Below are 25,297 nucleotides of genomic sequence, written 5' to 3'. Positions count from 1 at the left end.
GCGATATTGCCAAATTTTATTAGGACATCGAATTAATAATACTCGTTACGAAGACATCAGCTCAAGGGTTTAAATTTCGAAATTTCGATTTTGAGAGAGTCTGAAATTTTAATACTGATTCGACAACAATTCAGAATTTTTTTGGCAAACACCCTAACGGCCAATTTTTTTGAATTTCAGAGAAATTTTGTTACCTGCACAGCTACCCAATAACTCAGCTAACCAACTTACCTCACCTGCACAGTGAGGGAGAAAGAATGGGTGGTGGGGGGCGGCAGGGAAGACATCGAGGGAGAAAGAAGGGGTAGCGGCATGGCAACGACCGGGGGGGGGGGGGGAGATTGAGGGAGGCGATGAAAAGGGGGCGACGGCAAGGGGAGGGAGGGAGAGAGAGAGAGGATGAAGAAAAAGAAAAAACAGTGGAGCTGAACTGGAGACTCGAGGGGAGAAGAAAGAAAAGGAAAGGAAGTGAAAAAAAAAAAATGAGAAAATGAAGGAAATAAAATAAAAAAGATAAAAAAATTAAAAGGTTTAAAATTGATTAGAGTTTGGGGCTTTGGGCAATTGTAAATAAAAAAAAATAGTTTCGAGTTTCGTTTAAAGGTCCATTAATTTTAATTACTAAATTTAAATAACTTTTTAATTTAAGTACCAAAATTAAATAACATTTTAGATTAGGTACTAGTTGAAAAATTAAACAAATTAATAAAGTAAAATATATTATAATTTACAAATGTTACATCACATGTCACTACAATAATAAAAAAAAAATTACTTTACAAAAATTACATTAATTTATACTATATTGTATTTAAAAAAAAATCAATACAGTCACAACTTAACTGTCTTAGTAAATTGAAAGAGACAACTCACACCACTATACTATATATTATTTTAAGTAACAATATTGTTTTGACCTCTATTTATATTATATTGTAGTATAATTTCTCTAAAAAAAATTCAATGAAGTCACAACTTAGATGTGACTGTCGTTCAGTCACAACTAAATTTGAAGTTATGAGTGTCGTACAGTCACAACTAAATGTGAAGTTGAGATTACATTAGCAAAATTTTAAAATAATATAAGTCTCAAGGGCAATTTTGTCAAAATTTTATAAATTTTAACTAAAACTCATTATATGTGGGTTAAAGGATAAAAATGTCAAATGGAAAAGACTCAAATAAAAGGGACTAACATATTTGTGACCTAATTTAAAAAACTACATTTAAATTTGGTAGTTCAATTAAAATATTATATGATCTTTATGCTATACCAAACAATTATTGAGATTTGATATTTAATCCTAATTTTCTATTCGTTTAATTATTTTTAAATCCTAAACTAGTAAACTATAATATATTTCTACATAAAAAATAATTTAAAATATCCTAAAGGGCCTAAACCCTAATATCATATATCATATCCTAAACAATATAGAATATAGATTATAAAATACATAAGATTTAATATATAAATTATATAATATAAATAATATACTAATTTTATTTAACAATATTTATCTCCAGCGTGTATTATATTCATCTTATATCACATAAAACCTACTACATAATTTGATTTCTTCAATTTTTCTTATCAAATTAGTAGATAATATGTTAAATAAACATATGTTAAATTTCATTCAAAATTTTCGTATTTTAATAACAATTTCTGTCATTTCCGTATAATGATGAAAATTTCTATTGAAATTTTCTCGAAATCCAAAATTTTATTCTTTGCCTCCCATTATATGAATATTATTATAATAATTTAAAATACCCTTTTAAATTATCTTCTCTCTCGATCTATGGATTTTGAACACTCATAGAAACGGAAATGGAAAACTAGGTCTTGTTTGGTATTTACACAGATTTTTTTTTTCAGATTTTGAATGAAAACCTATTTAGACCTCATATTTGTCAAGAAAATCTTAATAAAATGAGTTCAACTACAAAGATATACAACCAAAGCTAATGAAGTAACCCGCTTATATTTTTAATAAAGAATAGGTTGGGAAAAGTTTGTTTCGCAAAAAACAAAAATACTTCACACCATGTACATATACACCAGAAAAACAATGTCACAAATGTAAATAGGATTCGCGAAAAGATGGGAGTGGGTCAATCAAAGAAGCAAACAAGACAACGAAAATGACAGCTGGTATCGACCGTATTGGAAATGAGAGAGTGAGGTACAAAAAATGGTTGACAACTACAACACTGTGCCTTTCGCTTTATGCATTGGCCTTTTTCTCACTCGCCTCAGCTTCATTTTTGACAGGTGAAATGGGATGTAAATATGTAATAAGAAAAATTTTATTTTTCAATATTACTATGATTTCATAAAATGTTTATTCTTTAATAGAAAAAGGATAATCCCATTATTCCCATCCCATCCCATCACCAAGTTGTTGATCCAGCGAAAAAAACAATTCAAGTTGTTGACTAAAATAGAATTTGCTTGATGAATTAAAATTACACTACATGATACATCTAATTAGCAAAGAAAATAAACAATAGGTAGGACTTACATTTTCGGTAAAATACAAAGAGCAAATGTTAAACAGTAAAATTTGAAAAAACCCAAGAGAGAGTAAATGGAAATGATGGTGGTCAGGTCAGCTAACCTGAGAGAATGACAAAGGCTTTGCTAAGACTGGTGAGGGAAGTGGACTCTATGAATATAGGAATGGGGCTGAGCTGGGAGGCTCGGAGCTCAACGATGACCCATGCATTTGGGATTTGGAAGTGACATTTGTTGCAGCCGAGCTAGAGAGCTAGCTAGCCACCACGCAGACATCAATGAGATTTGATATTTGACACATATATATATATATGCTAGCACACTGATTTATTTCTAGGTAGCTAGCTAGCTCTTGCTGTGTTGGTCAGTTGATCGTGATCCTCAGCCACGACGCCGCCGTTTCGGCTGCTACTGCTGTCGTCGCCGTCAGACCCAGATGCGGCAGAAGCGTTGAATTCGCTGTGTTGCGCGTCCGCATGATGATGATGATGAGGTGGCGGGAGTAAGAGAGCAACGGGATGATTCATGTTGGAGTCGGAGGTGTGGAAGTTGTGCTGCTTATTTTGATTTTGGGCGCCCACAATGGGAAGTGGCTCCGTCAGCTGCCTCCCGTCCCGAGGCGGCGAAAACACCACTGGCAGGTAGTGGTCCATCTCGCACGGGAACTTGGAGTTCTTGAAGTGCTCTTTCAACGCTTCCAATCCCTTCATTTATTCAATAAAAAACCTTAATTCATTGATCATTTTATTAATTCAAAATTATTTAATTCATTGGTACCTGAACTCTAGCGTAGGTGACTTCGCAGATTTTTCTCGAGTTAAAGACCTCCCAATGCTGAAGGTGGAAGGCCTTGTAAAGCCTCCATGTTGCCTGTGGGGACGTCATGTTCACAAACCCATATCCCACATTGCACTTGTTACTGTTTTTCCACAATGAAACAACACATATCAAATTAAAAATAGATTAATAGAAGGAATTTTGATATCAAACATTAAAGAAATAAGGCAGGATACGATAATTACTTGAAATCAATGGGAAGATATACGAAATCGTAAGAGGACAAAGGCTGCTCGTCATCGCTGGAGCCAATGATCTGTTCATTGCTATGAATGCAGTGGTTGTCCAGCATGTTCAATAGCAGCTTCTGACTGCCACAATACCAAAATTTCTAAATTTCAGCAACCCAAAAAATAGTTTTGAATCCCCAACTAGTTAAAATTCGAATGCTACAGGACGGTATAATTAAACGACCAACCTGTACTTATTTGGTATGTTTTTTATCATCACAGTGGTTCTTGAATCCCCACTGGTGGATTCGCCAATGGCATCTTCTTTTATCAAGAATTTAGAATCAAACTTCTTCGCTTGTCTGCCCTTCCGTGCCCTACTACTTCTGGGTTGTTGTTGCTGCTGCTTTGAAGTTTCCATGGCCTGGTTCTGGTTATTTTGGTAGCCCTTCTTTGATGAACTTCTTTTTGAAGGCCCAAGCGAGTCCCTATCTTCAATTCCATTGCCACTGCCACTGCCACTGCCACTGTTCACTTCAACACCACAACCCAAATTCAATGCCGCCATTTTAGACTCAACAGTCGCGGAATTTGAGCTACCATTCCCGTTATTTCTGCTTCCCTTGCTGGAATTCGGTTTCCTACTTGAGAATTGGATTTGCGAGGTATACATACGAGGCGCGACGTTGAACCCGCCGGCGCGTACCGAGAATTTGAGAGGCAATTCCGGCAGAATCGACGGCGGAGGCGGTGGCAGTGTTGCGTAATTTGAAGTTGTTGGGTAAAGAAAACTATTGCTAGAAACATGAAGGGGTGCAATGTTGGGCGTGACTAGTGTTGAGGTGCTGTTTGTGAGGGCGTTGAGGAACTTCCTGCTATGTCCCCCGGGACGACTGAATTCGATGACAACCGTTCTGCCATGAATTTCTCTTCCATTCATCTCCTTAAGAGCCTTGGCAGCATCCCTCACATCGAAGAACTCCACGAACCTTTGGTGTTTCTTTGAAGGCGTCTCTCTCAATTCCTTTACAGCTCCTGAAAGTGTACAAAAGTTCAATGAAAACACAGCCAAAAACATGGAAACAAAATCCAGGTGCCTATTGGGTATGGAAAAGTGGGACAGAGACCCATCAGACTAGTGTACCAAAATGAAAATGGAAACACACGCCCAACAAATTGAATTGGAATTAGAGAAAATTAAAATAAAAGAAATTAAAAAAGGAGGTACCAAAAGCTTGGAATGTTTCTTTGAGAGTGGAGGTGGTGACCGCCGAGTCCAAATTGAAAATGACGATGGTGCCTTGGTTATGGCCATCCGGGACGGCGTTACTGGCCGGAATGACGAACTGGGCCCAGACGGCCTGGCCCGCTATGAGCCCACGAACAGCCGGAGGAGGAGGAAGCGGAAGAAGAGCCGAATTGTGGTCCAGGGGGTGGTGGTGGTGGGGCCCAGAATTGGGGGTCAACAAGGCCGTGTAGTGGTTGCGAAGCCTGGTCTGCTGCTGCATGTGCTGCTCCCGAATCTCCCTCAGGGCCCTTTCTGCATGCCTCAGATCGTAGAAATGGACGGTCACGATCCCCTCGCACGCCCTCTCCATCTGGACCCACCGAACCTCCCCAAACCCCTCCAGCTCCTCCCGAACCCTCAACTCGCCCACGTCGCTCGGCACCGAGCTCAGCAGAACCGCCCGCGTCGCAGCTACGGACGCAGGCGGGACCGGCGCGCTAACGTACGCCGGGGGTGACGGGAACTGCTGCGGGTACGGCGGCACCACTTCGCTTATTGGTGGTGGGTACGGAGGACGGGTGTACGGATAGTAAACCTGGTGGGACGCTGGTAGGAGTGGTGGTGGAGGCCCGAAAAGAGTTGCCTGGTTCGGGTTCGGGCTATTACTAGTGTTTCTAGGCCTGAACTCTTCGGCTCCCGGGTCCAGGCTTCCCGGAAACCGGACAAAACCGGTATCGGCCATGTTGGGTGGGAAAACCATTTGAGGGGAAGTGTAAAACAGTAACAAGTGGTTTTCCGGTGGTCAGTAACTGGGTCTCAGTTGGTTTTCCGGCGGTGGTCAAAATTGCATAGCTTATCTTCCCGAGTAATAGTACTTCTGTCTCTCTCTCCAGCTGCTTCTGTCTGTCTCTCTCTCTCTCTCTCTCTCTCTCTCTTTTTCTCTGAGTCTGAAAAATGGTCTGTGTGTTTAAGTCTAGCTATAGTAGAACTTAGAAAAGCAGGTACAGATGGGTTTTGGCCCGGCTTTATTTCCTTTTCCACTACTTTCTTTTTCAAACCAAAGTTCGAAAATGTACTTTGCAATCTTAAAAAATCCGCATAATTACCATACTACCCCGGTGCTATAATCCCGCACTGCTATTAAGAATGAACATTGTGGGGGTGATGGGGTCATTGTGTTGTGTAGGGTCTAGGGGTTTGCACGAGAATGGATGTAGGCCGTCCACGTGGCTGATGGGACGAATGTAGTGTGTGATGATGCGCAATTGAAGGGGATGGAGTGATGGAGGGAAGGTACAAGTCATGCACAAAAGGGGTTGCCAAAACCGGACGGATAATAATTGCTCTGCTGCATGGTCCTTTTAACGTGGGTATTTTGACGAATCACTAATCGCTAATTACTCTTTTTTTCGTTTTTTGATAAATTACTAATGCTTTGCTCGTTTTTATTTTTGTGTTTTCAAAACTTTTTTGCCTTGCTTGAATGAGTCTTGACTCTTGAGGGGAGTGCGTATCCGACTCTTGGTTTTTCTTCTTCCATACACTGATATACGTGTATTTAATTACGGAACAAAGTAATCCAATTTTATTAATATATACTTATATACTCATATAGTACCTTTCTCCTAAGAGACAGCTATGAACATTGAACACCAATGAATATTTACTATTTGGTGGTTAGATTTAATTACAATGAGTCAATAAATTATTAAATCAACACTCATAATAATTAGGATTTCTTTTAATCACATAAAAGTTATTATAAAAAAAATCACATAAGAGTAAATCAAACTTCAATCTATCAGAATTTTAATTTTTTTTTACATCATTTTTCACCGGTCATCACTTAAACAAAAAGTGCATTTTAACTAACCACCTTTAAGGATTCGTTTGATTTAGTTTTAAGAAGTTTAGGAATGAAAAAATAATTTGATTCCCATATTTTGTAAGTGCAAACATGAAAAATCATTTTCTAACTCATGAAAATCTAATACTCCTAAATGAAAGAAAATAAATCATTCTTCTTAATTTGGATTTGATTTCCATTCCCGAAAGCATTAATGATACTTTTTAGCCCATTTTATTACATATTTTTTGCACAACTCAAATATGATAATGGAAATAAAAAGATATTTTATGATTTTCTAATATTACCAAACATATGAATGAGAATCTTACATTTTTTTATTCTAAAAAGTGCATAAGAATTGATTTTTTAAGAATTAAATTCAGCGAATAGAACGGATCCTTAGGTTCGGGTAGCAATACCACTACTCTAAGAGACTATTTGATTCAAGTTTTGGAGATCTGAGAATGAGAAATCAATTAAATTTTCACATTTGGTAAGTACATGAAAGTAAAATCAATTTATGGCCCAAGAAAATATGATGCCCTTATTAGAGTAGGGGAAAATGAAATCATTTCTTTAGCTTAAGTTTTGTTTTCCCCCTTTTTGGGAAAGCATTTATTGTTTTTTTTTTTTTTACAAAACTAACTCTGTTATTATTTTAAAATATCATATCTATTGTCATTCATTAAATAAATAATAAATGAGGGTATAATTGAAAAGTGACACTTTTCATTTCTAGTTCAATTTGGGTATAATCATATCTTTAATTATCAAAAATTGTAGAGATATGATTTCGGTGATCTTTATATGGTTATAAAGAGAATATGCATATCTTTAAACTCAGTATAATTTTTTTGAGTTTGGTGAAGTTTTGATGGGTGCAACATCGGACCAAAGTAGAGATAAAAACTGAAAAAAAAAAAAAAAATGGTCATTAATTGACACAAAATGAAAATATAAATCTTTTATTAACACAAAGTAAAATTAATATTTTGAAATAAAACAACCATCAAAATATGTGTTATGTTTGTAAAATTTTCCCTATTATAATCTATATATGCTATTTTTTGCATCGAATGTTAAGGTACTTGTTTGCGTGGCACATTCAAACATTACGATACTAATCTTAAATCTTAATTGTACTCTTGTTTATTTAGCTAGCATGCCCTCGTTGAGTTCTCGCTGCATATATTTGGTGAACATATATAATAGTATGATTTGTTCAACTCAAAATTGTTGATATGATATATAGACCTATTCTTTTGACTTCTCATTGCGTCGAGGAAAATATTTTACAACCCATAAGTACATCCTACACAAGTAAAAACCAGGTTAGTCTTGGTTCTAATTTCTAACTAGTGCTTGAATATATTTATGTGGGTCAGTTATATTTTGCACGCTTGTTTGATCGTTAACTTTCAAAATATATTAATGTTAAATTCAAATTTTCAAATTCTTACCATGTTTTCATTTTGTTAAGTTGATCGTTAGGTCAATTATTAAATATTTTCGTGACAAACATTGCCACTTAAAACCATGTTAGCAAAAAAAGATGGACTCACATTTGCCACGTAAGTGCTTGATCTGATAGTCAACTTAACTAAGGAACAATACTACAAAACTTTAAAAGTTTCATAAATCAATGTGTTATTTGACCCAAACAACATAAGTACAAAGTGTAATTGACCCTTTAAATAAATTACCATTTTCTTTTAATTGTTAATACCCTTTTTAAAGTGTCATGCTTGACGGTAGGGATTCTATATATTTTGGTCACGTTTAGAAACTAAAATATTTAATATAAGTAGCTAACTAGTAGTTATGTTGTGTTCCCCATTTGCCTCACATAATTCATGGGCCACCCCCCCCCCCCCCCCGTGCATATTATCAAGGATGGACCCCTTTTCATGCTCACAAAAAGTAAGTGACAGTGATGTTTCCTTTTTTCCCCATCCAACAGATTTTAAGGAGGTTACTATATTTCATACTATGTAAAGGTTCCAAACAAACACAGACATTCCCTATGTTGGTGGCTCAATTTATCCATCCATTATAGCCTTTACACAATTTTTCTTATTATAGTGTCATCCACAGAAAGTGCTCCCGCAAATATGTGTCCTTTAGCAGTGAAAAAAAGAAAAGGTCATGGAATTAGTACAAATGCTGAGGAAGACAGAGTTCAAAACGAGTTAAAATTAGAATATGTGAAGATTGTGGTAATAAAAAAGAGAATATATGAATGATTTGATATGAAAAAAAAAAAATTTATCACCGATAAATCATTCATGCTAATGAAGGATAGTAAAATTACACGATTAAAAAATTATTTGGTATAATCATAATATCGTGTGTAATCAATTTATTCATATAATATAAACACTATAATATAAGTGTTTATTGTTAATACTATATTCTAAAAATATAAACTCGTCGTCAACCCTTATTATAATACATGTATTAGTAACACAACGTAACTATATTACGATTATACAAAATAATATTGTTTTCCCCATCTTCTCGAATTTGGCTGAGTTATTTTTGATAGGCCAAGTTTGAGTAACACATAGTGGGCAGTGCAAAGTGGAGAGCACCAAGTTTTGCTTCCCCTTAGTACCAGGAATGTTGCCTGCTCATGTTTTGTGGCTTGGTTTGCCACCAGCCCATCATCAAGCAGCTTCAAATTGTGTTAGTGGTTTAATTAATAGTGTATTAGATACAAAGACCTCAAAGACCTAATAGAATCTCGGAGTGCGTGTGTGTGCGCATTGTGGACCATGTCGTGTGTGTCGTCGTGTCTCACTGTGGCGAATCGTTTTGCAAGTGCCACGTAGGCACATACATACAATACATACATGCGTTGGGACAAGGGTTCCTAGTTTTTTCTTATTCGGGTAAGAGATTCTAGGTAGCTTTTAGTCTTACGGATGCAATTATATGTTTTATATTAATTAATTATTAACTTGTAACACTATCACTGTGATCAAGAATGTTCAACTTATAAAATTAATACCGGGAAGCAACCCAATGTGGAAACTACTTTTACTTTTCTACTTCCTAGATTTACAGTCCCAGAGAGAGAGAGAGAGGGAGAGTGAGAGATTTATCAAGATGGTGTTTTATTATAATTATTTTTTTAAAGGAAGATGGTGTTTTATTCTTAATCTTAGCAAATCTTTGAACTTATAAATAATTTCAGAAGCCCAACTCATTTTGTTGGGCCAACCAAGGAATTCAGCTCGGAGTCCAATTTTATCTGCATATGACCTCTAGCCCACTCCATACCCACAGCTGCAGCAACTTTTGTTGCTTTGCTCGGGCAACAGATCAACTTTTGGTTTTTGCCTAAGAACAGTGCTCTGCTGGATATGCATATACTGATATCATTATATATTTTCTCCAAAATAAAGAAAGCTTTACTAATTTGCAGAGATATTATAGGCCAAAGCTTTTGGTAACAGAAAACTTTATGTATTTCATATCTTCTCAATTTTCATATAAAAATCAATGGAAAGTTCAATGGAATACAATGCCTAAGTTTGTACTGTTCAAATGAATGCAGTGGACTCAGCTACCTCTTTAATTGGACAGACCAGCCTTGAGGTTAGAGAAGTAAGATCTGTACCTCTGTGCTAATCCAAACATGCCTAGAGTGCCTCCAGTGTGAAGCATCACCACTGTTGCCCCTTCTTCCTTTTCACGAAGGACCATTGCCATCTCCCAAGCAGCAAGTGTATACACCGGATCCACTAAAACACCCGTTTTTTGTGCAATATGTTGGCATGCCTCTAATTCCCCTTCTAAAACATTGCCAAATCTGAGAGATTTGGGGTGGGGTTTGAATTAGAATTAAAATGTAATGAATTCAGTGATCAAGAGATATACATATGATGTGGCAGTTGACAGTTTGAATTAGTACAAGATCATTTAGGATTTTATATTATATAGAATTTATATAATTGAGATATTGGAGAAGTTGTGAAGATGATGATAGGGTACTCACTTTCTTGGATGGCGACGTTCTACCCAGTGCACAATTCCTCTATCTATTTCATCGAAGCTGTGGTCAATGGGAAAACCAAAATGCCTCTTGAAATTGGAAATCAAGCGCTTCTCCTGATGTCTATACCCATCAACTGTATCAGCCAGCATCACAGCAGTTACCTCCCATGGGAGCCTGACAAGAAGCAATAGTAGTTAATATGCTGCAATAGTCTGCCTCAATAAGAAGTTAAGTGATTTAGATAATCATTTCAAAATATAGCGTTGCTCCAACAAAAGTGATAAATAATACATACAGGAACACACCCTAAACATATGGCTCCAAGTCCTAAACCAACAGCTGTTGTCCCAGTTCCGGCATCTACAACAATCTTCAAAGCCCTCTCTTTTCCAAGTAAGTGATTCTGGGATAAGTACTGCACTAGGCGAATGAGACCTAAGAGACAAAATATATTTACAGCTATCATACTTATGTACTTTGTACCACATCAGCGATGTAAGGATCAACTTAATACACAACAAAAGAGAAAAAGACAAACCCAAAAGAATAATTAATGAAGATGTACTCCAAAATCAACCAAGTAATATTAGAAACAAAGAAACACCCAAGAGGATGCCTATATGTATAACTGGAACCAAAAAGATGATTCTTTATTCTAAATCCACTACAGTTACCTAGTAATGCAACAACATCTCCTGCACCTTCATTAACAATTACAATTTTCTGAGGGTGGTCATTTATACTAGCATTCCTTTGCATAAGATTCGGAGCACCACCATTTTGACACAAAGAAGCCTCCAAAATATCATCGAACCATAGGACATTACCATTACTGCCTGCCAAATGATCAGCATGGCTCTTTAACATCTTTTCCCTATTGGCATAAAGTGATCTTGGAACATATGTGACATTTCCATATATTGTTGAAATCAAGTTATAGCCTGTTAGTATTTCAGGCTGCTCCCCTCGTAGAAGCAAATGTGGTTTAAGTCCTCTCTCTGAACATGAAACAGCTGCAAAACACACAAGTCAGTGAAGACACCATTAGGAGCAGGGTTTTTGTCCTTTGGGGGGGGGGGGGGTTGGGGACAGGGATAGAGAGAGACAGAGTATTGAAGAATATCCTATAGTAACTGCATCCAGAAATTACTAACCAATAGCTGCTGTATGTGCACTTTGACAACCTCCACATGTGACCTAAAAAAAAGTAGCAGTTGAATGTGTTATTTGGTGGTGAAAGGAACTAAGAGAAGAATTGAGAGGGCATTGGTAATAAAATGTTGGATTATATAAGTACTAAAAGTTAGAAAAAGATCACAAATAAAGAAAAAAAAAGGCATGAACGATCATAATCTCACCACATCAGTCACTGAATGATCTTCAACAACGGGAATCAATCCATCCAATTTTCTTGCTTTGTTACCATTTATCAATGGATGCAACAAATCATCCCTTACAATAAAGAAAGAAGGTTCTCGATTGTCCTTGTCCGTCATACCATGACTGAAAGATGGGTTAGTATTGTTCAAGAACGAAATATCAGGAAAGGGTCTGCCTGGTTGTGGTTCTTCACTAGTAGATAGCATTATTTGGTGAATTTTGGCATCAGGGCGAGGCAATGTCCATTTTCTATCAAGCAGTTTTGTCACAAACTCTTCACCACTCAATTTGACATTGGAAACACACTGACAATGAGGGGTAAAAAACATTGATCAACTATTAGGTGAATGCAAAGTGAACAGCAATATTAATTAACAACTAACATATAGCTTATAAAATGGAAAACTCACATACAAAATAGAGCAGAAATCTTCAAATTTTTCTTCCTTTTTATTTTTGGATGAAACTAATGTGTGATGCTATGTACCCAAGAACACAATATTGGTAACACAAAACCCAAAAATCAGTCCAACCCATAACTTGAAACAGAAAGCTAGCTCCAATTATGTCTGTGTGTGTATAAGACTGTATGAGATAGAGAGAGAACCTGACTCTGAGGACTGTTCAAAAGGTGGCCGCAATGAAAGCCGTGTTTGATGGCTGAAATGGCGCTCTTACTGTGGAAGCGTTCAAGTTTCATACTTTCATTACCAGCTGACGGTGAATTGAATACTGGGTAGGAGCTTACCCCCTGGGGACTTTCAAGAAGATATTGGGGATTGGAAGTTGGAAGATAAAACGCAAGAAGTTGTGGCGCGCTTTTCCAAAATCGCTATTCTAACTAGCGGCTCTCAACTACTTAATACTACGAACTCGAACTTTATTTTAACGAGTTTACTATTAACCGTAGGATTACAGCCCATCGATCGTGGGCCAGGCCGTGACTTTGACGTCCACTGCAATAAAATTATAAAACCACAAAAACTCAACAAGTTATAGGGTTTATCAAATTGCCGTTTGCTAAAACTAAAACCCCAAATGGCTTCTCACCACGCCATCACCGGCTTCTCGCCGGAGCCACTCTTGGCCTCGGGTCGGAGCTCCGAGAAGCTGAGCCTACCTACACTTCAGTCGAAGATGAAGTGCGACCCGGAAGGGTACGAATCGGAGCTTCTGCTGGTGTACAACCAATTCAAGTCGTCGTTGGAGCTCTTCCAGCAACAATCGGATCTCGGATTCAAGTCTTTCAGTGGCAGCAGCAGCGACCCGACCGTGGCCAAGGACCTCGGCGACCGGGCCATGTTCTTGGCCCACCTCACCGCGTTTTACCCGACCCATCTGGCCCAATTCCCCACCCAGCTCTTCGAATTTCTCCGCTCCACCGCCCGAACACTTCCCTCGGGGCTCCGTATGCACGTCGTCCAAGCTCTCATTCTCCTCATGAATAGAAAGGTGTGTACAATATGAATTATATTGTATACCTTTGTGAATTTTAGGATTTTGTTAGAAAGATTGGGAATTTAACGTTGAGCTGTGTTTGGTTGCTGAGAAAGTGTGCGAAATGTTAGAATTCACTTGTTTAATAGAGGGTTATTGGTTTATTTTTATTTCAATTTGTCGTTTTTGGTCGTCTGCTAGACGGTGGATATTGCAGATACTCTAGCTTTGTTCATGGAGCTACAGACTTATGGAGATAAGGCTTTGAGAAAGCTGGCATTTTCTCATGTCGTTCAAAGCATTAAGCGAATGAATCAGAAGCATAAGAATGAAGTTAAGAATCGGGCGCTTCAGAATATCGTGTTTGAGATGCTACGGGTTTGTTAATGCATTTTCTTTCTTGGTGTTCACAAGCTGCTTCCATATGATTGTCACAATTTCAGGGCTTTGTTGGTCTAAGGTTTGAATTTGTATTTTTCTTTTTGTTTTTGTAGCAAGAGGATGAAACGAAAGCAAAGAGATCACTTATCACGCTACGTGAGCTTCACCAGAGAAAGCTGTGGTTCGATGAAAGAACAGCAAATGCGATTTGTACTGCTTGTTTTCATCCGTCATCAAGGTGTGCATTATTCATCTGGTGGTTTCTGTGTCATTTTCGTTCTTGGGTTCAAAAAATTACATTTTGTGCTTGAATGCATCAGGATAATGATTGCTTGTCTGTCATTTCTGCTTGATTATGAGAAGATTGAAGATGATGATGATAGTGATGTGTCAAGCGAAGAAGACACTCCTCATACATCTCAAGTAGTCCTTAATAGAGAGGCTATTTATAAGGTCAGTTTTCCATTATTACCTGAATATTATTTCTAACCATTGTATTTACTTAACCATGATAAGTGGCACTTGAATAAATTTTCTTGGATGCGATGTAATGATTTATCCTTATGCTTATGTGGATAATCTTTATACTAAAGTATCACATCTTTTTATGTAATTAGGATTACTATTTTGATGCATATGGTTCCATTATTTTTCACTAGAGTTAGAATTCGCAGCAGCACAATGAACAGTGTTTTTTATAAAAAAATTGCATTTTAGGCACACCATCAAGGTACACTTTCTAGCAAGAAGAAAAAGAAAGCAAAACTACAGCGTGCCATGCGTAGCATGAAAAAACAGCAACGCCAGTCATCAGAAAAAAGTGCTTCAAATTATCATACGCCACTTAACCATTTGAAAGATCCACAGGTTTGTCTATTTTTATCATCTAGTTCATACTAGTATTCTTTCTACTGATTAAAAAGGAGATTTAAGAGTTGATTCCTCCTGCAGGGATTTGCTGAGAAGCTATTCTCCCGCCTTCAAACCTGCAATGAACGATTTGAGGTAAACAGTCATTGGTGTTATACATTTTTAGAATCAACAAAACACAACTTACACATATGCTTGTCTTCTGGAGAAAGTTGTGTATTGCTCACCTAATAATTGAAATACTATCCTCGTTGGTGAATAATACCAAGTCAACCATGTTAGATTCGTTAATTCACTTAGCACAGTGGTACCAATTGCATCATAACATTGAGTAAAGCCAAACACTTAATTACTGTTATGTAGGAACAGACAATTTGTGTTTTATTTCTATCCAGATAGTTTTAATTTTTTTATTAAACTGATGCTGGAAATTGCATTTCTCATTTGTTTTGATTATTACCCTGTGTTAACTTAAGGTCAAGATGATGATGTTGAAAGTAATTGCTCGAACGGTTGGGCTTCACCGCTTGATTTTGTTGAACTTTTATCCTTTTCTTCAGAAATATATTCAGGTATGTTATCTGGCCCATTCACTGTGTAATATATTCTCTTGAGGGTTGAATTGTGACTGTATTGGTATTACAGCCTCACCAACGCGATGTCACAAGTTTACTAGCTGCAGCAGTTCAGGCTTGCCATGATATGGTCAGTTTGCTTTTCTGTAATGCTTGATTGGACCTATCTAGAATTCACTTTTTTTACCCTGTCCTCCCCCTAACTTTTATTTACTTTCTTAAAGTCCCACTGCTAATTCAAGTGAACCATTATTCAAATTACTAGTGAATAGTGAATCTATTTAACTTTTTTAATGTTAACATTGACTAACTTCCTTATGAGCAGGTTCCTCCTGATGCAGTTGAACCGCTATTCAAACAACTAGTGAATCAATTTGTACATGATCGATCACGTCCAGAGGTGTGCTTCATAGCTGCTCTGTTTTAAATTTTTCTACTGCCTTGCTTATCTCTGATTGTTTGCTTATGCCAGGCCATAGCTGTTGGACTGAATGTGACGAGGGAAATATGTTTACGGATTCCTTTGGTAACAACCTATTTATATCATTTGGTTTCTGGTCTTTCTGATATTATGGGTATTTCAGTTGAAGTTGTCCAGTACTGTTCAGTAAATATGCTGAGTCATTTATATTAATGATGGTCAAAAAATTTTCAGTGTCATTTATATGTTGACTTGATGCATGTAGGCATTGCAAATCATAATTAATTTTTGTTTCCTGCAACTAGTTGATGACAGAAGATTTGCTGCAAGATCTTGCATTATATAAGAAATCGCATGAGAAAGCAGTTTCAATAGCAGCCCGTTCACTTATTGGTTTATTCAGAGAGGTCTCTCTCTCTCTCTCTCATATCTCTATCTCTATCTCTCTTCTCTTTCTCCCTCTGCATGTGCCACTGATTGCTAGCGCATGCATTTCCATGAACCATGATTGCGTAGGAAGACTAACTATTTAGTGTACATGCAGGTTTGCCCCTCACTGCTGATTAAGAAGGATCGTGGGCGCCCTACTGACCCTAAGGCAAGGCCAAAAGCGTATGGAGAAGTGAATGTACTCAGCAATGTTCCCGGTGTTGAATTATTAGAAAATGATGATGACAACGAGGATGGTGATGACACTGATGATGATCTTGATAGTGAAGGGATGGTTGCTTCCAGTGATGATGAAGACAACCAGATAGCCAACAGTGGCAGTGGAAGTGAAGATGATGGAACAGAAGAAGACACCATGGCTGCTGAAGATGAAGATGGTGATGATAGTATAGATGATAATGATAGTGATCTCAGTGGTGATGAGGATGAGATGGAATCAGAGGATGTGGATGATGAAGAGAGTGATGAGGATGAAGAGGAAGACTCTAACAATAATGATGCCCAAGACAATAAAGCAAAAAAGAGGAAGTTTACTGATTTTGATAGACAACTTACTGATGCTGATGCAAGTCTTCGGGCTTTAAAGAGATTGACCAAAGCAAAAATGGAGCACACTCCATCGGATTCAACAGATGGTTTTCTTTCTAATGAGGACTTCCAGAGGATTAAGGAATTGAAGGTTTGTTTTTTGTTTGTTCAGTTGGTCAAACTTAAGGTGATGCCAAAGGTGAAACATGGTGTAACCTTGGGGCGTGAAAAATATTGATGTTTTTAATCTCTTTGAATCTTTATATCCTGACCTCTTGTTAGATGTCATTAAAGTATGTTCATTGTTTGATGCTTTTGTTAGGCAAAGAAGCAAGCCAAAATTGCTTTGACTCAGCAGGGGTTGTTGAAAAAGGACTCAGATGCTAAGTCAACAGCATTCAAGATTCCCAGTTCTGATCAATTGAGCATTAAGCGAGTAGATCCTGCAAAGCTTGAAGTAAGTTTTAAGTCATTTTACTTGTCACATCTACTCTCAGTTTTTCATGTTGCTTTGGAGGAGTCTGCATCTGCATATAATGCATCCAAAGTAGAGATAATAAATTGAGCAAAATTTCTTTACAAACATTGAAATTTATGCCAGATTGATTTGAGGGGGGAGAGTAAGAATAGTTTTCTAAGCATGGATTATCAGACTGTAAATAGCAGAATATTAACAGGACCAAATTGGAAATTGTTTGTAGTCTTTCGGACTCTGTACTCCTTTCTGAATTTTTACATGATAAAACATAGGTAATATACTTGATAAATATTTGGTGCAACCATGGACCTTTGCATTTATTAACGTTTCACAATCAACATGCTGTTATCTCATTCTCATCTCTTGACAATGCTTTACTTGTATCATTTGCTTCAAGTTTTGCTTCATTTTTCTCTATTGCCGTTGGCGTCATTTAAATCCAGGGGAAAAGAAAACTATAATGCTTATAGAAAGTCATGGTGTACCATATCTATTTTCACTGACCCAATTGAGCTTGCACTATGTAGGTCCATGTGAAGAAAAGGATGAGCAAGGAGGAGAGGTTGGCATTAGTGAGAGCAGGGAGGGAGGACAGAGGGAAGTACCAGGCTCGAGCCGCTGTGAAACAGAAGAAGGTATGTTTACTGTATTTTATTGATTGCCAGAATACTTGTAATGGATGTGGTACTCAGATCATTTATCACCAGAATCACTAGTTGTAATGTGTAGAATCCATGCATCTCAATTTTCTTTACAATTGCTAGCTTTGGCATCAGATGTTTATTTATTTTAATTCTTCAGCTTTGCTTATAGAACTTTCTGGATCCTATTATGATACATCTATTAGGTTCCTATCATTAGAAAGAAAAAAATTATGTAAGACAAAAATGAGTGAACAGAATATTAGGCTCTGAAAAGGTCATGCTGCGAGCTTGAATTGTTTTAACATGTATTTTAATGAATGCCAACAGACGGGAGGCATGAGCAATCGGCAGAAGGAACACAAGAAGGCTATGCCTCTTGCTGCAAAGAGGTCAAAGGTAGCTAAATCTCGATTGGATAAAAAGAAAAAACAGCAGCGTTCTGGCAAACAATTCAGAGGGAAGAAAGCTTGGAAATGATCGCCAACCTCCGTCAATTTTGTTATTTCCCTACTTTATCAGTTAAGAGTACCCCGTTTGGTATTGCTTATTTAGGGCTAAAATCACTTATTTTGACAATTTTAATTTCAAAGCTCGTTTGGTAATTGAGAAAATATTAGTTTTTTTCAAAGCAATAGACCAGTCACAGCAATTTTAATAAGCAGCCAGAAGGCTGCTTTTAGAATTCACTGTGAAAAGAAGCTATAAGGAACCGGTCATATTTCACGAGTTTATTGTACCAAAAAAAATATATTTGTTTATGAACAAGATACCATGAGGGATGCCTTTTTTGTAGTTGTGCCTTTTTGGTAGTTGTGGCTGCCTCAATTCAAAGAGATGTTTGTAGGGTTTTGTATGCCAAATTGATATCACAGTTTGATGAGATGTTGCTAGAATATGTTTAGCCTCTGATTTTAAACTAAAATAATAATTTAATATCGCATCGTCAATTTTTTTTCATGTTAATACCAATATCGTAGTAGTAAAAGACACGAACCAAAAGCACGAATTATTCAACCCGAAGCCCATCCAAAAAATCCAAATTGGTACTCTTTTATATTCTTAATTTGCTGAATATATCTTCTTTTAAAATTGTTTTAGCATCATATTTTTTTATTAGTCATCATTCATCAATTGGGACAAAAAAAACAATAGAATGCTGTGCATAAAAGCCCAAGCCCAAATTAGGCCCAAAACCCGACCCAAGGAGTATTGAGCTGGGCTTAACACCCTCCCTTCACTCCCAATCAACCTGACCCAGCACGATCCAATCTTGGACCAACCCAACCCGACCGTTTTCTATGATTGGCTGCGTATAGACTGTAGCAAGAAACTTGTACACGTAAGGTACCGTAGAACGGTAGAAGACGTATGATCCGAGTCTTAACATTTCATTTACATAGGGTTCGCCCGAAATGAGCATTCCGACCTCATTAACATACTCACCATTCTTGTATTTCACTTGGCTCATTTCGTGTACTTCTTTGTCCAGCCTTTCCTTTGGTGGGACTATTGGTTAGGTTAAAGGTCAGGGCATCGCTAATCAATGTAATCATATACAAGTTCCTTAAAAACTAGATCCTGGTAAAATTTTACTACGACAGAATGTACCAAAATGAAACACTACCCAGGAGCTCCATGGACGTAGTAAATGGACCACAGAAACCATAAGAAAACTATCATTACGGCATCTACGAGTTTTCTTTTATAGCACAACCTACATTAAACCCAGATTAGGCAAGGGGAAATCAAAGCGAACCAGAATCTAATAGAGCAAAAGCTCGGCCAAGAGACATTACTCTTCCCCAGAACATGAAGGCAAATCGTTACTCTGGCCAAAAATATCAGGAATTCCATCCCAATTCTTCTTCTCCCTAGTTTCCCAATACCCACCTACATAACTATAACAACCATCCTCATCTCTCCGAAACCATCTTGGCTGCCAGCCTCTCTCTTGCAACTTCCTGGCCTGCATCACGAAATTAACAGTTGCTCAATATATTTATTACTTGTGGGAGAAGTAGAAGAAAACAAAATTACAAATCAAAGACTAAATCTGGAGTTCCCCAAAGATTCCCCAAAGACACCAAAGAAATGGCTTTCACTGCAACCTCAGTCTAAATCTGGAGTTCTAAATCCCACACTTTCAATATTACACGCCAGATATGGGATTGTATTCATTTTTACCTCAGTTAAATAATTCCCAATGGGCATTAAGCTCAAACTTTGATACAAAGGATACATAACACAGGAGGATCTATGGATGAATAACTTATTAAAGACAAAAAAAAAAAAAAAAAAAAAAAGGGATCTAAAGGGGGGGATACCTGTCTTTGCAGCTGTTCAAGTCTTAGTTTCTCTGCATTTGCCAATTCATATTCACCATTCTCCAAATGCCTTTGATCTGGTCTCAGCCTCGAGTCTGTTGGAGGCAAATTATCCAATAAACCAGGTGTTAATTCATTCAGGGATATTGCAAAAGGAGAGAGATTGTATCTTGTCTTGGTAACATAGTTATCTCTTTCCCAGAGCAGCACAGCCTCTGTCATTGGATCATAACCCTTTGGCTTTGTAGTTGGATCTCCCAGCACATAGTACATTGCCTCGTCCCACTTCCCCATCAGCATCGCTACTTTCTCTCCAGTTCTATTGTCTTGAACAAATCCATGAACCTGCAATTTCATGAACAAGGTCATATATGTTTACCAGCTTATTAACAGCAACAGCTAAAATTGGATTTAGCACCATTTGTAATTAATTGCTTTTAACTGCTTCAGAATACATTGTGTCCGAAATATAGTATAACTGTATAACATAAACAGAGTAAACTACTCCAAGTCTCCGACCTCCCCTCTACTAAAACAAACCTGATGTGGATTTCGGTCTATGATAGACTGCTCCTTGAACTTTAGCTTGCAGGAATAATTGCCGCTGCCCCTGATGCGCATGGTACCGTAGTGGTCACAATAAATTTTTCCTAGTATGATATTGTATATTGAAGTAGTAACCTTGCTCCACTGAAATGTCTCGCCATCCTCAAACTGCAAGGAAAGGACACCCACAGGATCAAGCTGAATAGAACGCCCCCAAAACTTGCCCTTGAGATTGGAGTCTGCCCAGAATTTCCAGCCTCTTCCTTCACAGTGACAAGCAACAACCATCGGGTGGTGACTCACCTGAGTGCAAGCTCTTCTTGTTAGACAACAATCCATGGTTCATTAAACATTTGACAATTTGCTGTGATGCTTCAAACTCGATGAGTCTAAACAACAAGAAGCAACAAAGAGGCTACTTTTTCTTCTATCATACTTCATACTTTAATGGACAGAAGTCTAGTTAAAAGGATGCCACTGCACATCAATACTTAAAAACTGTCAACATGCATTACCTTTTCAGAGAAAAAACGAAGTCCTTTATCTGGATAGTCAGCCTCATATGTCTCCCCAAGGAGAGGATTAAAGGGTTTGCACTGCCGACCTTCTGTTGATGCATAGCCAGATACAGCAAAAGCTGCAACGTTTAGAATTCTCATTAAATCATTCCCCTGCACCACATGAACCCCAAATTAATTCATAAAATTCAAACAATTCGGACTTTCTTTTCATTTCTTTTTTTTCCTGTTATTCTCGACTCTCTCCTGACCTACTGAACCCTTAAGGCTTCATCAATTATATTCAAAGCCAACAGTTTACAAGGAGCAATAAACAGAATAAAACAGACAACTTGTTCAAGCGTAAGAGCTCAATCATGAAGGAAAAGCAATCACTAGTAGAACATGAGCCTTCTAGCTAGTGGTACCAGCTGCCACCTTCCAGAATGAATTTTGACCATATGACCCAACAGAAACAAATGAGGGGCCAGGAGGAGTATGGCATATGAGCCAAGGTTTTTGAATACTATGCACCTCACTCCAATCCCAAGCCCAAGCCCACTCCAAACAAAAGCAATAAAAAAGAAAACAAAGAAAGTGCATAAGGAAACTTCTGAAGTGCAGACAATCCAGAAGATAAATAAAGGAGAGAGACATATAAGGATCAACAATACAGAGCAAAGAAAAGAAATCGATTAATCAAATACAATGTTGTCTTGCAACATATGATGCGACAAGCAGGTGGCAGAGGTAATTAGTAGTCTCAGACTTAAGGCCAACATATTACATACCTGATATATGACTTAATTAGGCTATCATTCCTTAAAACTGCTATGAAACAATAGAAGAAATGGCTGAGGACCTAACCTGCTTTCCCCATTCCAGTGCTCGATCAACCAAGCATGAATACTCCAGATCTTCAAAGCACTTTTGCAACGAAGAGAGTGGTTCATTAAAATAAACAGGAAGACAAACTCCAGACAAGTCCTTTCCAATATTATCCTTGATAATTGACCACAAGCCAACAGGCTTCTCTTTCTCCTTTGGTTCTGGCAAATTATCCCTCCTTTTCACATGTGGATATTTAATCGTCTTGATCTCTTCAACTCCATGTAATCGATCAGAAAAGAAAGAATCTCTATCATATACAGAACCATTTCCCAAACCATCCCTACTCCGATAGGAAGCACTTCTTAAAGCATCTGGAGACAAAAAATCATACATATCAAAAAATGTTCCTTCAATTGATCATAAGATAAATAATCTCTATCGTATTCACAACCAATTCCCAGACCTTCCCTACTGCGATAGGAAGCACTTCTTAAAGCATCTGAAGATAAAATATCATGCGTATCAAAATATGTTCCTTCATCTTCATCTGTTTCAACATCTGCTCCATCATGACTTTCATTATCCGCATCAGAATCACTTGCGCTGCCCTCTGACATGACAGAATAGAAATCTGTGGCATAAAGAAAAAACAGAAGACTGTAAAAACTAGTAGTCAAAATTAATAATCATTGCATATTGTATCAGAAAATGTGTGTGTTGAGGAAAATTTTGAGTAGTCTCATTGAAACTAAAAGAATAATTAGATTATCATTACACATCATACAAATAGTAATATTTTTTTAGTTTTTTAAACACTGAGTTCAACAAAATACTAAGATAATGGCAATGCAAAAGATAACTAACCACTAAATCTCCTATTCCCCTGTCCGCAGTATGACTCACGCTCCTTTGTTTCATCAACTACTGTAGTTTCCAGCTCTATTTTCTCTGTCTGCCAAAGAAAATTGGGTTTGTGACTTTCCAAACTAGCAGCACATGTATAAAGCACTAACTAATAAATGCTTGGAACTTGGAAGTCTGGTACAACACAACACTAATGGAATATATTTGAATTGTTATTCAGAACAGGATGGAAGATTTACCTCCAATTGTCTCAATGTATCTAACAACATGACATGTTTACTCTGAAGAGCCTTTAACTGGTTTTGCAGTTCTGAGACTTCTAAGAGCATAATTGACTCGCAGTCTTTGATCACCGGCTCACCAACACCCTCCTGTGCTAATCTTAATCGTAGCTTCTCTGTTGAAACAACTATATCTTCTGAAGGCACTAACTCATTGCTTGACAACACTCTAGGGAAAAGATCTTTAGCAGCCAGCAGTGCCTCAACCCATGTAGCTCTGTCCTCTCTAGATAAGCAACGCAAGTGAAGAGTTTTAGTTCCTGTGAATATGGAAAGCCTTTTATCATCTGATTTGCTGGCACGAATTGAAGAGACCTGTAAACCAGACCACTTCAGATTCAGTAACCAAAAAGCAACAACTCAAAAGTCTATAGATTACAAGCTTACATGTTTGTGCATCATCATGCAAAACACAAGCATGAGCAGTACTTGTATCAAAACTTACTAAGAGTCGTGCAAACACATGTGAGTTTTTGTTGGGTCATTTGAGATTGAGGGAGGTTTTGGTGGGTTTCACAAGGCTAGAACTATTCTGTATATACAATTTTGTGGTATTTTTCATTGGCTATCACAAAATAAAGACTACCCTGTATCTTGAAATCTGACATATGTCCATGAATCTATTCATGCCTAACATATTTATTTGAATCTTATTCATTTCCAGTCCTTATAATTTTAAACCACCCCCATGAAAAGTGTGAGAATATTAAACATTTTCCTAGTTTTCCACACCCACCATTCACATCTACATCAACAAGTACACAAACTCAACAAAGCGACGCATCTAAGCCAAAGTAAAGTCGATGCCTACTTCTCGTTTGCTAAATATAACATCAGTACCAATGCCAAACCTTCAAATGCACTTCGCCGAAAGGCTTGCACGGTCTCCTCGGCGGCGCGCCAAGCCGATTACTACTCCAATTCGCCTTCTTCATGTACCTCAACGAGTCCTCTCCGATCAACCTCATGCCTTTCTCTCTCCCCGGGCTCATCAAAATCTTGTCCGGTCCATGAACCTTGTAGTACGAAAGCACACCGTCTTCGAGCACGAACCACCGCGACCTCCAACCCTTGCCGTAGTTCACCCACTTGTACAAAATCCCCGCCACGCTGCCGCCACTGACGCCTCCATTGATGCCAAACACCTTCGAATCCCTAGCTTCGCAGACCGCATCTTCGACCTCGTGGTGGTGCGCCGTAACCGAAGCTCTGTCCGATTCGGTACCCGCCGACGAGACCTGAGCCGAGAAGCTCGGTTTCGAAGAACCGTAGTTGACGTTTCGAATCGAAGCCTCGAGCTGGCACTGTCCGCCGGAAGGTTTCGGCGCGACCGGGTTGGCCCGGTCCCGATCGATCGAAACGGGCGCAATGCAGCAGAGCGGGTTCATAGTGAGCACCAGAACCAGCAGACCATTCAATCAGCCAAACAGCAACATCGATCACGGCAATGTAAATCCGACCCGACGCTGATCGTAGGGCTCCGAATGACGGAAATGCAGGACCCGATCGGAGCGCGATGAGGGAAGCGAAACGCAGCGTTTCGGAAATGACATAAACGGAGCTTGTACATCTGAGAGAGAGAGTTATGAGGGGCTGTAAAGAAGCGAGCTCTGGCTCAACGCACACAGATCCATTTAAGACACTGCTGCTGCTTCTTGCTCTCTCGCTCTCAGTAATTAAATTTTTTTGCGAGCGTAGGTTAAACACTTTAAAAGCTGAATAAGCTAAAAAGAGCGTGTGAGTGTCAAGCACTCAAGCCTGTGTTAATAATTAAAGCGCATAAGTAAATTAAATGCATGGGGTTTGGTTTTTGGGTTTTTGGGGGGGTTAATTGTGATGGTGGAGGCAGACCGCAGATGACAGCTAACGTGCGCATTTGTGCGCAGGTAGTGTATATTGGGGTTGGGTGGCGAACCATGCGTCCCCGGTGGTGGAATTATGAACTTCCTCTACGAAAATACGATACTGCCCTCCCTGTTTGCTGAATCGTTACACGGTTGATGACGATTGAACGGGGGTGTTTGGATAATTTTGAAGGGTGAAAGCGATTCGTGAACGACGGGACGGATGTTCGTGAAACCAAATTGGAGGGAAGGGAGGGGATTGTGTGCGTGGGAGGTGCATCATGGACGGTGGAGCTTCGGGTAATGAGTGGTTGTTGTCAACATGTTCAAAATTGGTTGAT

General features: G+C 38.2%; 4 protein-coding genes across 6 annotated transcripts; 1 reads left to right on the top strand and 3 right to left on the bottom strand.

Moving 5' to 3' along the window:
* Window positions 1-2,862: 2,862 nt before the first annotated feature.
* On the bottom strand, window positions 2,863-5,498 carry TEL1 (terminal EAR1-like 1). Its single transcript, XM_086231221.1, has 5 exons — window positions 4,757-5,498; window positions 3,777-4,563; window positions 3,544-3,669; window positions 3,299-3,440; window positions 2,863-3,225 (listed from the first exon to the last, which is right to left on the bottom strand). The coding sequence occupies exons 1-5, from the start codon at window positions 5,496-5,498 to the stop codon at window positions 2,863-2,865; spliced, it is 2,160 nt and encodes a 719-aa protein (XP_086087347.1).
* Window positions 5,499-10,102: 4,604 nt separating this feature from the next.
* LOC147294852 (Pyridoxal-5'-phosphate-dependent enzyme family protein) lies at window positions 10,103-12,789 on the bottom strand. Of its 3 annotated transcripts, none has more exons than XM_086233508.1 (7): window positions 12,593-12,789; window positions 11,964-12,290; window positions 11,760-11,802; window positions 11,280-11,618; window positions 10,911-11,040; window positions 10,606-10,779; window positions 10,103-10,419 (listed from the first exon to the last, which is right to left on the bottom strand). In XM_086233508.1, the coding sequence occupies exons 1-7, from the start codon at window positions 12,683-12,685 to the stop codon at window positions 10,182-10,184; spliced, it is 1,344 nt and encodes a 447-aa protein (XP_086089634.1). In that variant the 5' UTR covers window positions 12,686-12,789; the 3' UTR covers window positions 10,103-10,181. The 3 variants fall into 3 exon arrangements, with proteins under 3 accessions (XP_086089634.1, XP_086089635.1, XP_086089636.1); XM_086233509.1 differs by having other exon boundaries at window positions 11,307-11,618; window positions 12,593-12,788; XM_086233510.1 differs by having other exon boundaries at window positions 10,104-10,419; window positions 11,433-11,618; window positions 12,593-12,787.
* A 217-nt stretch (window positions 12,790-13,006) lies between these two features.
* On the top strand, window positions 13,007-18,563 carry LOC147294851 (ARM repeat superfamily protein). Its single transcript, XM_086232013.1, has 15 exons — window positions 13,007-13,437; window positions 13,624-13,800; window positions 13,917-14,041; window positions 14,124-14,256; window positions 14,521-14,670; window positions 14,755-14,808; window positions 15,150-15,245; window positions 15,319-15,378; window positions 15,574-15,648; window positions 15,721-15,774; window positions 15,975-16,076; window positions 16,214-16,798; window positions 16,970-17,104; window positions 17,653-17,760; window positions 18,097-18,563. Exons 1-15 carry the CDS (start codon window positions 13,024-13,026, stop codon window positions 18,244-18,246), a joined length of 2,418 nt encoding a protein of 805 aa, XP_086088139.1. The 5' UTR covers window positions 13,007-13,023; the 3' UTR covers window positions 18,247-18,563.
* A 524-nt stretch (window positions 18,564-19,087) lies between these two features.
* Window positions 19,088-24,978, bottom strand: ORP1D (OSBP(oxysterol binding protein)-related protein 1D). The gene is made up of 9 exons (XM_086230711.1): window positions 23,964-24,978; window positions 23,071-23,427; window positions 22,832-22,919; window positions 22,431-22,598; window positions 22,004-22,338; window positions 21,155-21,310; window positions 20,634-20,942; window positions 20,094-20,438; window positions 19,088-19,735 (listed from the first exon to the last, which is right to left on the bottom strand). The coding sequence occupies exons 1-9, from the start codon at window positions 24,498-24,500 to the stop codon at window positions 19,562-19,564; spliced, it is 2,469 nt and encodes an 822-aa protein (XP_086086837.1). The 5' UTR covers window positions 24,501-24,978; the 3' UTR covers window positions 19,088-19,561.
* Window positions 24,979-25,297: the final 319 nt, after the last annotated feature.

This window comes from Dryas octopetala, chromosome 2 (assembly GCF_963921425.1).
Source record: "Dryas octopetala chromosome 2, drDryOcto1.1, whole genome shotgun sequence".
NCBI lineage: Eukaryota > Viridiplantae > Streptophyta > Magnoliopsida > Rosales > Rosaceae > Dryas > Dryas octopetala.
Note: the sequence above shows the minus strand (reverse complement) of the source record. Positions and strands in the feature narration are given on the sequence as shown.

Coding starts and splice junctions, on each gene's coding strand:
- TEL1 (XM_086231221.1), bottom strand. CDS start 5,498: ATGGCCGATACCGGTTTTGTCCGGTTTCCGGGAAGCCTGGACCCGGGA. Junction 4,564..4,756: donor AGAAACATTCCAAGCTTTTG/GTACCTCCTTTT, acceptor GTACACTTTCAG/GAGCTGTAAAGGAATTGAGA. Junction 3,226..3,298: donor TCACCTACGCTAGAGTTCAG/GTACCAATGAAT, acceptor GAATAAATGAAG/GGATTGGAAGCGTTGAAAGA.
- LOC147294852 (XM_086233508.1), bottom strand. CDS start 12,685: ATGAAACTTGAACGCTTCCACAGTAAGAGCGCCATTTCAGCCATCAAA. Junction 11,803..11,963: donor ATCATTCAGTGACTGATGTG/GTGAGATTATGA, acceptor ACTTTTTTTTAG/GTCACATGTGGAGGTTGTCA. Junction 10,420..10,605: donor GAACGTCGCCATCCAAGAAA/GTGAGTACCCTA, acceptor CAAATCTCTCAG/ATTTGGCAATGTTTTAGAAG.
- LOC147294851 (XM_086232013.1), top strand. CDS start 13,024: ATGGCTTCTCACCACGCCATCACCGGCTTCTCGCCGGAGCCACTCTTG. Junction 16,077..16,213: donor TTATTGGTTTATTCAGAGAG/GTCTCTCTCTCT, acceptor GTGTACATGCAG/GTTTGCCCCTCACTGCTGAT. Junction 16,799..16,969: donor AGAGGATTAAGGAATTGAAG/GTTTGTTTTTTG, acceptor TGCTTTTGTTAG/GCAAAGAAGCAAGCCAAAAT.
- ORP1D (XM_086230711.1), bottom strand. CDS start 24,500: ATGAACCCGCTCTGCTGCATTGCGCCCGTTTCGATCGATCGGGACCGG. Junction 21,311..22,003: donor CACTGGAATGGGGAAAGCAG/GTTAGGTCCTCA, acceptor CATGTGGTGCAG/GGGAATGATTTAATGAGAAT. Junction 19,736..20,093: donor TTGAACAGCTGCAAAGACAG/GTATCCCCCCCT, acceptor TTCGTGATGCAG/GCCAGGAAGTTGCAAGAGAG.